Here is a 14,732-nt window from a genome sequence, read left to right on the forward strand (position 1 = left end):
ACTTCATCAGTCTCTCATTCAAAATTCAACAAGCTCTTGATAATGCCTCAAATTTTCAGCTGCATCCCCTGTGTTTGGCCATAATGCCCCCTAAATAAAATCCATGACTTTTTGCGGCAGGTGGCCATTGAGCCCTTGGGCAGAATATAATAATTGTAATTCCTTTCTCCCTGCTGCGTGCCGAAGGACCTCTCACTCACATGACTCTCCATCACGTGATCGGGTCTTTCTCACAGGCTACAAGTGAAGACAGACACATTGGGTAGACAACTGCGCACGTCCTTATCCAATTCCAAGGGGCATTTACTTTTCGTCAGCCAAACAGATGAGTAGGCCTAACGAACAGCAAAAGCATTAGCCTATGTCAATTCTACTATCTCCCATAGTACCAAAGTTTACCTATTCTATTTTGTACTATAAATATTACAAACATGGTCCGGGACAGTTGTGAGATGCGATCAATCGCAAATTAATACAACTACTAGCATAAAAAAACTGTTTTAAGCAATGAGCCTGACGCAACAGATAAAGTTTAGCCTAAAATGTTGATAAACTGTTGAGTCATTTCTTCGCATTATAAGTGCAGCAATGCGCACAGGTCAGTAGGCTATAACCGGGAATGTTACATTAGCAGGAAAACACTATTCTCAAAAGTGACCACAAATGTGATTTATGCACATAATTATTTTATTATAAAAGGTGAACATTTATGGTGAAAATGATCTTCCTCAAACTCACGTGCTGTACATGTATGCCAGTTAGGCTCTAAACCCATTGTAAAGCAGATTAATGCGCTTCATTTTAAGAAGTTATTTGGCCACTTTATAGCTGTGATTACAAACCTTATCAAAACATATAGGCCTATGTGCTAGGCTACATGAGATGTGCAACTATGGCTCTCATAACGTGTTCGATTAGATTTTCAATTACATTTGCATTGATGTCAGGGTGATTAGAGGGACAATAGAGTGCAGAGGACTAGGCAGTTAGCACGTTTGGTAGGCTACTAATAACCATAAGTAGCATTAGAGCTGGAAACCTAATTACCGTGACTAAACAGTCACATGGAATTTTACTTCCATCGTGACTCGTAACCGCCGGTGTGGCGGTAGTACGGTCACCATAACAGCCCTACATTGACTCACTGTGGTGTACCTAATAAATTGGCCACTGTGTACAGTTACAATTTGCCTATGAATGTTCCCAGTTATTTTATAATCTAGCAGCAGCAATTGGTGGCTACAACAACATTATGTAACTTAATCTTTTAACAGACGTACTAATGTCACTATGTTGTATCTATGTCATTCAACAATTAAATGATCACATTTCCTGTGATCATGTTTACGACTCAGTGTGTGTAACATCCACATTACAAACTGTAATTATAGCCATTTTACTGCCTAAGTCAGATCCACCGGTATGCACAAGTCCAAAAACTAGACAAATCATCTGTGGATTAGTTATAACATGTATTAGTAGGATCAAACACCAATATAGTTTTTTTGGAGTTTTTAAGTCCGCTTTAGTTTTTCCTTAAATTCTTCACAATGTTTTCCTCTCTAATCCACTGGACTCACCTGAAGGTAAAAACACATTGAGCTAAACTGAACAATTCTGGGCTCGTATCCACAAAGCATTGTAGGGAAGGAGCTAGGATCTGTCCATAAAAACATATTCATTATGATCCAAAAGGCAAAACTGATCCTAGATCAGCACAGCATGAGACACTTTGTGGATACGAGCCCTGATCTCACCTGTCTGAGGATATTGTGGTCCGTCAGTTTCTCTCTGAGAACCAGGATGTTGTCCATAACACTGCTCTCAGGGCCCCCCAGGAAGGTAAGGTTAAGGGTGCCAGACCCAGGACATACCCTTAGAACACAAGTCCTATCTGCCCACACAGTGCACACCCCGACAGGGACAGGGGGGCTGTATGGAAGTGAAGTAGGAAGGTCACTGTGAAGGTATGTGTTAGTTATCTGATTGAGTTGGCCATTTTTTTATGACAATCATCACTCACACAAATCATTGCTCTTGGGTCATTATGGTAAAAGAGACCGTGTCCTCAATTACTTACCAGGTAAAATGAAGGCAATAAATGAACAATCATGATGATGGTATGATCTTTTGTGATGCAGAGGCGGAGACTCACGTGGTAAGCGCCATGAAGAGGGTGTGGTCTCCTCCGTTCTGAGCCAGCTGGAGGGGTGTGGCCCCTTCCTCATTTGGCAGGGTCAGTGCCCTCTGACCCCTGGGCTGGCCAATCAGGAAGCGGGAGAGACTGAGCAAACCCAGACGCACAGAGAGGTGGAGGAGAGTGTCCCTGGACTGGTGCCCTGCAGAGAGAGAGGGAGTGACAGAGTTTATTTATTTATTTTCCCCTGATATTCATACTTCAACTATGTGCACATTGTTTAAAAACTGTACATAGCTAAAAATATAACATTTGAAATGCCTTTATACCTTTGAAACTTTTGTAAGTGTAATGTTTACTGATTATTTTCACGTTTATGGTTTTAAGATTAGTTTTGGCAATGTAAACATGTTTCCCATGCCAATAAAGCCCATTTCAATTGAATTGAGAAGGTAAGAGGGAGTAAAATAACATGGTAGCCAATGTTAATAACATTGCAGACACAGACAACACTGTGTTCATAAAATAGATGAATACAGACAGTATTTAGGCCAGAGGTGACCAGCCCTCCGTATAAATAAGAACATTGTGAACTCTTACATCTCCACTATAGATCACTCAACCTGTTATCCTTCACACAATACCTTCACCGTCCACACTATTGTATATACTCCACTCTCTAGACCTAAACACACATATTCTGGCTCCAGGTCAGGTGTGAATGCCGAAATACACTCGGTGACTGCGCACACACACAGTAATACATGGTATGCACTGTAGCTAGAACACGTACATTTGTGTCGACACAAAACATGAAACATGACATAATACAGAAAATTAATAGACAAGAGCAGAACTACATGTAGGCCTACTGTAGCTAACACACAATCCAGATGGGTGTCATGCTGTGTGAAGTCTATCTAGACTATAAATGTATGGAGAATGCATACCAACAAAGCAGGTCAGGTATGTCACACTGGTGTTAGTTATTATACTGGCTTGTATTTTAGGGCTGTGGTATTGAGAGAAAAAATTAAGTACCACGTTAGCTACAAGTCCTTGGGAAAATTCACCCGTTTGATTCAGGCAGCATATCAAATGGCACCCTGTTCCCTATCTAGTGCACTACTAATGACCAGAAATCGGGTGTCATTTTGAGAGGCAACTTCAGCAACTCTTCCTCGTAATGAAGAGATGAGACATTGAGAGTGACAGGGATTCCCACGCTGATAATGACATTGACAGAAGCCAGCAAGAGAGCATCAGAAGAGCCCAGACACACACACAAATATGGTAACCCTCTAAACCTGCTCAGCATGTGTTAATGAAGCCAGTGTGTTGGAGGGTCCAGGTGGCTGCGGCCCAGAGCAGGGCACACACACATCCTTGTTGTGTTCGATTACACACACTGAATGACATTTTTTAGGGGGGGAATAAGTCAGTCAATGGTCATTGAACCTCTATTCTTTCCAGCAAGACTAAGAAAGAAAGCTATAGTTGCTATAGAGATAGGCCGATATCTCTTCATTCTGAATCGCTGTCCTAAACTTGAACTTTCTCCCCATATTTTTCTCATACTGTGTTCGTTCCCACAGTTACCCATACTGTACCACAAATGCTTAACGATGTACCACATAACCATGACCCAATTACTTGACCAAGAACTGTATAAATGAGGGAAAAACACTGTACCTTCCAGGTCAAAAGAAATAAGAAAATGTATTGACAAATGTCCTTAGAGACATTATTGTAACAAACCTAACGCAATGCTAAATCTTAGCACTAGCGCTAAAGGTTCGGGGGTGTGCCAGAAATATTTGAGCTATTTTCACAACCGGAATTATGGCTGCAGTAGCTGGCGGTGGTGCGAAAAGGCTGGGTTTTAATGAATAAACAAGTTGTAGATGTGTCAAGACTTGACTCCTCACTGGCCAATCAGAACATGCTCCATGGCTAAACATGTGGTTGCTTAAATTGTATTTACGGTCTTTTATGTATTGCGTTGTCATCAACTCCAGTTTGAATGTTAATCCGTTATAGGCTAGTTTGTTAAATGGCCTACAGAAACAAAATAACAAAAATGTATGTAGGCCTATCCCATATTTGATAAATAGGTTGAACATGTTTGAAGTCCAAATTGCAGTCCTAATTGCATGGCTTTCAATATGGAAATGTATTGTTAAAATTAACATTCACACTGATATATAAGGGCGAGGCCTACTGTACATTCCATTATGTCTGCCATGTCAGAGGCATGGACTATCAGAACATTGTCAATAAGCAAGATTAAATTCACAATTCATAAGGCTTAAAAAAAAGAGTGAATAATTCTAATCAAACAACTTCTTTTAAATAGCCTACAGTATGTCTAAAGACAGGTACCATAATTGCTCCCCATGGGCACATAATATTAAGGTCGACCTTGGAGGCTTTTACGCACATCCAAAATTAGAACAGGAGCTGGCTAAAATAAGGATACAAAATAATGTCAGCTCACTGTTTTGATGCTCCCCAAACTTGATCTTTGAATAAAGATTTGGTGGTTAATATTTATTTCAAAGAAGTCAAATGAGCCAAACCCTTTATTGATGGGCTGCTATTTGGCGAATGCATCGGGCAGGACAAAAGCAAACAGCCTTCATTGAGGGGAGGGGAGGCTATGCTTGTTTTTTTGTCAAATTAAATGGAAAATCAAGCAATCTGTTTATTAAAATAACAGCAATATTTCTAAATAGGATAGGGTCGGAAACATGATATCATAAATCACATCTTTGTCGCACTGCGTGCACACGCAGGCCTACATGTCTTTACGCATAATATTTGCGCGTCTACACAAAATACTAGGCTCCTGTCAATTCTATCGTCAATTGTACAGTTGAGGCACATTCAAAAAACAATCTGCCGTTGATATGGCATTACAGGAGGACTGAATAGTTTGGAAGAACGTGTCTTTGGTAATCGTACGAGAGGCGCTCTTTGAAAATGGGGACGGACAGCTTAAGTGGAATGAAGTACGCAGGTATGTGAATTGTGAATCATTAAAAAGCACGAGGGCAAAGACCTCTGAGTCGACCACTTTAAACCACTTTATTTATAGGCTGCTTGGCTAATGCATTGCCAGGATTTAAAAAAATGCACTTATGTGAAGCTACTAAGCCAGCCTTGATTAAGGGGGGGGTAAGGCTATGGTTGTTTTTAATCAAATTCAACTAAATGGGGGGGAAACCTATCATTTTTTATGTTTATAAATACGAGATTCACTGGCACAAAAGGCACATCTCTCGTTTCATGGGCATTGTGTGTCATGGCAGGATAGGCTGCAACATTATCAACTGCGTGAACATTAAGACCTGCTAAAACTTCCCATTAGCGCTGCATGAAAATGTCACTTTTGCGCTTGTTTTTAAGGACACCTCAAATATTCCCAACCCTCCTACCTCAACACCAGCAAGTTGATGTTAGTCAGGTAAATTGCCTAACCTGGCGTAAGGGCTGGAAAATGCCCGTTTTTACATGACAAAATTGCAAACTAACATGTTTGACATTTGCGCCTCCTTGGCGGAAGCGAAAATAGAGCCCAAGATGTACGTCTCATTTGCAAAAGCTTCAAATTATATTTAGAGAGAGAGAGAGACAGAGAGAATGTGAAAAGGAGAAAGAGCGAGAAAGACTGAGCGTAGACCGACACTCAGGCACACAGACAATACGCAACCTTTCTGATGAGACGGGCAAGCATTGAAGAGAACAATTTACAAAACACAATCCCCCCTCTTACATAAGAAGCTGTGGGTGAACTTGGCCTGTGGCTAGAATGGAGTGCTTTTCTCTATCCCCTTCACTCTTCCCTTGTCAGTATGACATACACAGTCCAAACTAATGTCACCACGATCCTTGTGCTTTCACTAGCTTGATCAAGTTAAATAACGAGTTTTGATAATGAGTTGTGTGCGCGTTTGTTTAGGCTTCCGTTTGAATCTGGCCATAGTGGTGCCAGCCTGTCTCTGCCAGATTGTTGTTCTGTTGGCCTGATTGGCAAGGTATCCATGTGGCATTGTTGTTGTGTTACATGCAGAAACAGGCAGATACCAGAGATGGTGTTTGTCTATAGCATTTCCTCCATAAAACGCTCATGTGACAATAAACATGACATAAGCACATTGAAAAAGAGTATGTGTAGTCTGCATTATTACCCTTACCATGGTTCCATGGCACCAGCTACAGTAAGTACAAGTTGAGTTAAGTGAGTGTTGTTCTGTGTGTGTGAAATGTTATGACTGAAAAATGATGGTAATCATCTGAATGTAGCCAATACAGAAGCTATTGTTTTCATTGTTTTATTTCAATAATTATTTATCTTTCTGAACAGGGATAACTGTCTTGGGGCATATCTTCCTTACCTGTTACTGATTGTAATCTATATGAATAAGAGCGTCTGCTAAATGACTTAAATGTAAATGTAAATATGACATAGGCCTATTGGCTAGGTGGATAACGTGGTTTTATATTGTATTGTATATGATAGCTAGTTACCTTCTCTAGGTTGGCTGGCCTTGCCGCTCCACTCCAGAGGGTAGTCCAGGTTGGCCATGGCCTGGGTTATCCTCTCATCCATCTCCCTGAGACGACACTCCACCTCTGGATCAGGTCTGGGTCTCCCACCCCCATACCCATCCTCCTTGTCGGTCTTCCCCAGATAGTTCTCTCCTGAGCCAGCACTCCTGTCACCCTCCTTGTTCCCCTCCCCTGGAGCTGCTGAAACCCTACTCAGGACCTCCAGGTGGCTCTGGGGACTCAGACAGTCGCTATTGGCTAGCAGGTACTCGGCCACTTCCTGTGGCAAATCACAGACGTAGTCCAGCCAGGCCCCGCCTCCACAGGGCTTGGCTCTGCCCTCTGTGTGGCAATAAGCTGTGACAGAGACAGTCTCCTGAAGGTCATGACCTGTGGAGGAGAGGAGACGAACAGACGACTGATGATGGAATGTGACAACAATACGGTCTGAGAGTCCTGCTGACACCGAGGCTGTCCTAATATGGACACAATAAGACAAAAATAGTTTTCTGCTCCCAAACATGATTTCTATTGAAGATTGTGATCTAGCAACAATGTTTGGACCAACATGGTCTTCATTAAGTTAGGCAAACTACTGCTATGAATACATCTACTGGCTTTATTAGAATCCATGTTATTTATGACCTAAAATTTGAATAAAAGGGGAACTAATGATAACTGGAGGCAATGACCCTGTATCAAACTAAGGGTTCTGTTCTAACCTCAGTCAGTAGCCCTGTGTGTGACTGTCAGACTGATCTGGGATCAATGGGCACCAGCAATTGTGGGACTCACCTGGAACAGTGAAGCACAGAGACTTTCCATCCTCTGTTCTCTTCCCTACAGTAACATGGGCTAGTCTGGAACCTTCTAAAACCACATAGAACTCTGTCTGTTCTGGTTCTAGATCTGGAATCTGCAGAAGAGCACACACTTCCAATTGGCCCTGAGAAGAGAGACCGACAGAGAGAGAACAAGACAAAGAGAGAGAAAGGGGGTGGGGATAAAAAGGGTTTTACTGTGTGATATCACGATATGGTTTAATTGGTTTTCTATCTACAGAGAAGAAAGACAGCTCATCAACACATTCCTGTGACTGTTCATTAAAGGACACCATTCATAACGTTACATTATGGACTATAACTAATGTTCTCTGAAGGAAAGTAACAAGGTACAATACCACTATAGGGAGTCGTACTCTCGCAACTTCGATTGAAGAACTAGAATCACACCTGACAAGGCCAATGAAACTATGGGGAATGGAGTCCCGCCTCAATGGATACTAAATTAAATGGCCCATGGCAGACCTCTCAGACCTCAACCCCGCAAGATGCAATAGACTGGGTATGTGCATCCTGCGTGCTGCTTCATGACCCTTTCCTGGCCCAGCTGTAAGCATCGCCCAACTCAACGGAGCATAAATATCCCCTGCAGTCAACCCTTTAAATAGCTGCCAGAACCGTGGTGGAGTGGGCCTGCACGACGCTAGGTAACCTTTGCCCCTTCCTGCTATATGCCACCTTAGTCTCCAGGGGCAAACTGAGTACAGGAAGGGTGTACGGATAATGTGTGGAGGTCCCCAACACATTTAACCCGAGGCCAAAGCCATGAGCAGGGAGGTCTTGTGGGAGAGGATCTTCAGATCCGACTCCAGAGTCTCAAAGGGGGCCGCACTCAGTGCCTCCAAAACTAGAGCCAAAACGCATGTAGGTGTAATAGGTTTTTAGAGACCAGTCTGAGACTGTGCACACCTTTCAGGAATAGCACAGGGGGTGGCCACCCGGTGTGGCTCTGTCAATTCCCACATGACGCCCTGAGATAACGGCCATGTACACTTGGAGAATGCCCGATCCTGCAATAAAAGCTCCTCTGGGAACATAAGGATGTCCCTCCCAGACCTCAAACGCCTACCTCTTTCACGCATACAGTTGTGGAATGAATGGTAACAATAACTGTCAGAGGTAAACCTCTAGCAAATCAGAAAATCTACGGCTTGTGCCTGGGACAACAGGTCCCTGCGCAACGGGAGTTGCCACGGGACCCCGCCCAACAGGCTAATGATCTCCGTGAACCAAGGCCGCATGGGCCAATGGGGAGCCAAAATAATCAATGATAAGCCCTCCTGGCGCAACCCTCTCCAATGTGGGCTGAATCAGCTCCATGGGAGGAAATCCATAAAGGAGGCTCCGAGGCAAATGGAGCGCCAGGGGGTCCGTTCCCAACGGAGAGCTCGGGTCCCTCTGACACTGCACGTTTTCTCACGATGTGGAAAGGTCTAGGTTGGCCCTGCCTGAACCTCTCCCATATCTGGGTAACCACCCAGGTGTCTAGCCACCTAGGGCCACCCTGGATAGCAGATCCGGACCCGAGCAAAAGCAAGTGCGCCCTGCAGCAACAGAGAGTGTACCAAAGCGAGGTCTGGGAGAGACTGGGTCCCCCCCCCTGCTTGTTGATGTAAGCTACTGTCGACATGTTTTCAGGTCTGACCAGCACATGCCAGCCCAACAACGAGGGAGGAGAAGCCTGAGTGCCAAATACAAATGATGGTGATGAAAAGAACCACAGCCGGGTCACGCTAACCCATCTGTGGTCTCTCGGGGATCAGGAGTCATTAGAGCAGGGCTCAGTAGCGTGATCTTTCTGAGTGATCCACACACACACACACGATGTCAGGGGAGCCAGCCCTGAGCTACTGCAACAACAACAAGTTCAACAGCAAGTGGCCTGAATAAATAGCCTAGTAGCCTCAAAACAAGAATGACTTTGAAAAACAGAAGACGCATCTGATATTCTGGCAGGACTCACCTACACTTACAAGTGCACGCACGCATGCACACACACAAACAAGCACATGAACACACACACTACTGCCTAGTTTAACTTCCCTGGTCTTTGAATATTGTACAATCGCAACTATTGGAGCTGTGTTCTGCTATTCACTGAAGTGCAAAGTAGATCCGAAGTAGAGAAACAGGTTCTAATCCTCTTACAGAATCATAATAGGACCAGCCAACATTTCACCTTACAGTGAAATGCTTACTTACGAGCCCCTAACCAACAATGCAGTTTTTAAAAAATAAGGATAAGAAACAAACAATTAAAGAGCAGCAGTAAAAAAAAATAGTGAGACTATATACAGGGGGTACTGGTACAGAGTCAATGAGCGGGGGCACCGGTTAGTTGAGGTAATATGTACATGTAGGTAGAGTTATTAAAGTGACAATGCATAGACGATAACAGAGTAGCAGGGTTGTAAAAGGGGGGGGGGTGCAAATAGTCTGTGTAGAAATTTGATCAGATGTTCAGGAGTCTTATTGCTTGGGGGTAGAATCTGTTTAGAAGCCTCATAGATTTAGACTTGGCGCTCCGGTACTGCTTGCCGTGCGGTAGCAGAGAGAACAGTCTATGACTAGGGTGGCTGGAGTCTTTGACAATTTTAAGGCCTTCCTCTGACACCGTCTGGTATAGAGATCCTGGATGGCAGATGGCAGGAAACATGGCCCCAGTGATGTACTTGGCAGTTTGCACTACCCTCTGTAGTGCCTTGCGGTCGGAGGCCGAGCAGTTACCATACCAGGCAGTGATGCAACTGGTCAGTATGCTCTCAATAGCGCAGCTGTAGAACCTTTTGATGATCTGAGGACCCAGGCCAAAGCTTTTCAGTCTCCTGGCGGGGAATAGGTTGTCATGCCCTCTTCAAGACTGTCTTGGTGTGCTTGGTTAGTTTGTTGCTGATGTGGACACCACGGAACTTGAAACTCTCTACCTGCTCCACTGCAGCCCCTTCGATGAGAATGGGGGCGTGCTCGGCCCTCTTTTTCCTGTACTTCACAATCATCTCCTTTGTCTTGATCACGTTGAGGGAGAGGTTGTTGTCCTGGCACCACACGGCCAGGTCTCTGACCTCCTCCCTATAGGCTCTCGTTGTTGTCGGTGATCATGGCCTACCACTGTTGTGTTTGATTTTTATCAAAAACTATATGTGGCGCTCTTGAAATTTCCGCTGATTTGATCCCGACAGCAGAACCAACTCCCTAAAAAGTTAATGTGAGCCATGACCAGCCTTTCAAAGCACTTCATGGCTACAGATGTAAGTGCTACACGTTGGTAGTCATTTAGGCAGGTTACCTTAGTGTTTTTGGGCACAGGCACTATGGTGGTCTGCTTAAAACATGTTGGTATTACAGACGACTCGGACAGGGAGAGGTTGATAATGTCAGTGAAGACACTTGCCAGTTGGTCAGCGCATGCTCGCAGTACACATCCTGGTAATCCGTCTGGCCCTGCGGCCTTGTGATTATTGACCTGTTTAAAGGTCTTACTCACATCGGCTGCAGAGAGCATGATCACACAGTCTTCTGGAACAGCTAGTGCTCTCATGCATGTTTCAGTGTTATTTGCCTCGAAGCGAGCTTAAGAAGTAATTTAGCTTGTCTGGTAGGCTCGTGTCACTGGGCAGCTCTCGGCTGTGCTTCTCTTTGTAGTCTGTAATGGTTTGCAAAACCTGCCACATAGGACGAGCGTCAGAGCCGGTGTAGTACGATTCGATCTTAGTCCTGTATTGACGCTTTGCCTGTTTGATGGTTAGTGGGATTTCTTATAAGCGTCCAAGTTAGAGTACCGCTCCTTGAAAGTGGAAATTCTAGCCTTTAGCTCAGTGCGGATGTTGCCTGTAATCCATGACTTCTGGTTGGGGTATGTACTCACAGTCACTGTGGGGACGATGTCATCGATGCACTTATTAATGAAGCCAATGATTGATGTGGTGTACTCCTCAATGCCATCGGAGGAATCCCGGAACATATTCCAGTCTGTGCTAGCAAAAGAGTCCTGTAGTTTAGCATCTGCTTCATCTGACCACTTTTTCATTTATCTAGTCACTGGTGCTTCCTGCTTTCATTTTGGCTTGTAAGCAGGAATCAGGAGGATATAATTATGGTCAGATTTGCCAAATGGAGGGCGAGCTTTGTATGAGTCTGCGTGTGGAGTAAAGGTGGTCCAGAGTTTTTTTCCCCCAGGTTGCACATTTAACATGCTGATAGAAATTTGGTAAAACAGATTTAAGTTTCCCTGTATTAACCTGTTAGTCCTATAGGGGCAGTATTTCATTTTTGGATAAAAACACGTGCCCATTTTAAGCGCAATATTTTGTCACGAAAAGATGCTCGACTATGCTTGGAATTGATAGCTTTGGAAAGAAGACACTGACGTTTCCAGAACTGCAAAGATTTTCACTGTGAGTGCCTTATAACAAAAGCTTCAGGCAAAACCAAGATGTTTGAGCGACCAGGAAATCAACAGGATTTCTGAAGGTACGTTTTCCATGACCGCCTTATATGGCTGTGAATGCGACAGGAATGAACGGACACTTTCTAGCGTTTCCCCAAGGTGTCTGCAGCATTGTGACGTATTTGTAGGCATATCATTGGAAGATTGACCATAAGAGACTACATTTACCAGGGGTCCCGCACGGTGTCTGTGTGGAAGTTGGTGCGCAAAAGTCACCTACCAGTATTTTTCCATCCGAATCTGAGAACAATGCAGGCTTCCAGGAACGGCATTTCAATTAAGAGATATATGACAAAACACCTTGAGGATTGATTCAAACAACGTTTTCCATGTTTCAGTCGATATTATGGAGTTAATTCGGAAAAAAGTTTGACGTGTAGGTGACTGAATTTTCGGTTAGTTTCGGTAGCCAAATGCATAGTAACAAAACGGAACGTTGTGTCCTACACAAGAATCTTTCAGGAAAAACTGGACATCTTCTATGTAACTGAGAGTCTCCTCATTGAAACATCTGAAGTTCTTCAAAGGTTTTTGTGAATATGTTGCGTGCTAAATGCTAACGCTAAATGCTAAGCTAGCTATCACCACTCTTACACAAATTATTGATTTTCTCTGGTTCTAAAGCATATTTTGAAAATCTGAGACGACAGGATTGTTAAGAAAAGGATAAGCTTGAGAGCAGGCATATTTATTTCATTTCATTTGCGATTTTTAGAAATCGCTAACGTTGCGTTATGGTAATGAGCTTGAGGCTGTAGTAATGCGACCGCATGCGGGATGGGGCGGACTATGAGGTTGAAGTCCCCGGCTGCCAGGAGCACCGCCTCTGGGTGAGCGTTTTCTTATTTGCTTATGGTGGAATACAGCTCATCTGTCTTAGTGATAGCCTCAGTCTGTGGTTGTATGTAAACAGTTACGAAAAATACAGATAAACTCTCTAGGTAGATAGCTACAGCTTATCATGAGATACTCTACCTCAGATACTCTACCTACTCTACCTCAGGCAAACAATAGCTCAATATTTCCTTAGATATCTTGCACTAGCTGTTATTTAGAGAAATACATAGTCCCCCACCCCTTGTCTTACCAGATGCCACTGTTCTATCCTGCCGGTGCAGCGTATAACCAGCCAGCTGTATGTTGATAGTGTCGTCGTTCAGCCAATACTCTGTGAAGCATAAGATATTACCTTTTTGAAAGTCCCATTGGTAGTTTAATCTTCCACGTAGGTCATTGATTTTATTCTCCAAAGATTGCACGTTTGCTAGCAGAATGGAAGGAAGTGGGGGTTTATTCGATCGTCTACGAATTCTCAGAAGGCAGCCGCCCTCTAGCCCCTTTTCTCTGCCTCTTCTTCACGCAAATCATGGGGATCTGGCCTGTTCCCGAGAAAGTCGTATATCATTCGCGTCGGGCTCATCAGACTCGTTAAATGAAAAAAGGATTCTGCCAGTCCGTGGTGAGTAAGCGCAGTCCTGATGTCCAGAAGCTATGTTCAGTCATAAGAGACGGTAGCAGCAAAATTATGTACAAAATAAGTTTAAAAAATAAGCTGCAAATAAACAAACAAAAAACAATCGGTTGGGGACACGTAAAACATCAGCCTTCTTCTCCGGCGCCATTGTTACATCAAAGATCATCTGAGGCCATAGTGCTTAGAACTCTGCCATTCCAACATAAAACTCTGATATTTCAACTGCCATACCAACTTTCAGCACCTATACAGCAGGCTACCTTTGAGTCGGCGGTTAGAGGTGGTGGTTAGAGCGTTGGACTAGTAACCGAAAGATCGAAGAATCCCCGAGCTGACAAGGTAAAAAAAAACTGTCATTCTGCCCTGAACAAGGCAGATAATTCACTGTTCCTAGGCTGTCATTGAAAATAAGAATGTGTTCTTAACTGAGCTTGCCTAGTTAAATTAAAGGTAAAAATACAAAAAAATATATGTTTTATACCTATGCACATGACAAGGCAAAGGGAACATTGATGTACATTCCAGAATGTGAATCACACGGAGGTCTTCAGGGTGGCTTTGTGTGTGTGCGTGCACATCGGAACAGAGAAATGTTACAGTACACTGCCTGAGCCACATACCTCTGAACAAATCTAGCACACTAATGACACATTAATGTAAAAGTCAAAATGACAGACACTCAAACTCGCATGGTTTATAGGGACATAATAGGGACTAAGCATTATAGGGACCTATTTGTAAAAGTAACCATTTTTTTGTGCAAACCTACTGATACCATGTATGAAGAACGATACACAAAATTGAAAGTTATCATCATGTCTAAATGTAAGTCTTTAAAAACCATGTCCCAAGACTATTGCACTGAATGATTGGTGCAGTAGATTATACTTGTATTAGTGGGTCTTCTGTGCAATGTAGCCACTCACATTATGTGTTTTATCATAGTTGCTTGCATCCAAAAGGCCCCATTATAACGTTTCAGGTAAGACCCAAGTGCAGACTGTGTTGAAGTAACAATGTTTATTGCAGCAATAGGGGCACATAAACGACAGGTCAAGGCAGGCAGGGGTCAATAATCCAGAGCGGTGGGGCCAAGGTACAGGACGGCTGGCAGGCTCAGGGTCAAGGGCAGGCAGAGTGGTCAGGCAGGCGGGCTCAGAGTCCAGGCAGACAAGGGTCAAAACCAGGAGGGCGAGAGAAAGAGAGACTGGGGAAAAGCAGGAGCTGAGAAAAGCGCTGGTTGACTTGACAAACAAGACGAACTGGCAACAGACAAACAGA

The 14,732-nt window shown here is 43.7% G+C and overlaps 1 protein-coding gene across 4 annotated transcripts in view; it reads right to left on the minus strand.

The window, feature by feature from the left end:
- Positions 1-14,732, minus strand: part of LOC124007055 (rho guanine nucleotide exchange factor 28-like) — a 109,970-nt gene that overhangs the window by 73,851 nt on the left and 21,387 nt on the right. For 3 of the 4 annotated variants that reach the window (XM_046317325.1, XM_046317324.1, XM_046317327.1), the window contains 4 exons: positions 7,484-7,634; positions 6,668-7,078; positions 2,156-2,339; positions 1,758-1,959 (listed from right to left, as the gene is read on the minus strand). In XM_046317325.1, coding sequence (XP_046173281.1) covers positions 1,758-1,959; positions 2,156-2,339; positions 6,668-7,078; positions 7,484-7,634 — 948 coding nt within the window. The remainder of the gene's footprint in view (positions 1-1,757; positions 1,960-2,155; positions 2,340-6,667; positions 7,079-7,483; positions 7,635-14,732) is intronic. The other variant, XM_046317326.1, reaches the window with a different exon arrangement.

Source organism: Oncorhynchus gorbuscha, linkage group LG20 (assembly GCF_021184085.1).
Source record: "Oncorhynchus gorbuscha isolate QuinsamMale2020 ecotype Even-year linkage group LG20, OgorEven_v1.0, whole genome shotgun sequence".
In the NCBI taxonomy this organism is placed as follows: Eukaryota; Metazoa; Chordata; class Actinopteri; order Salmoniformes; family Salmonidae; genus Oncorhynchus; species Oncorhynchus gorbuscha.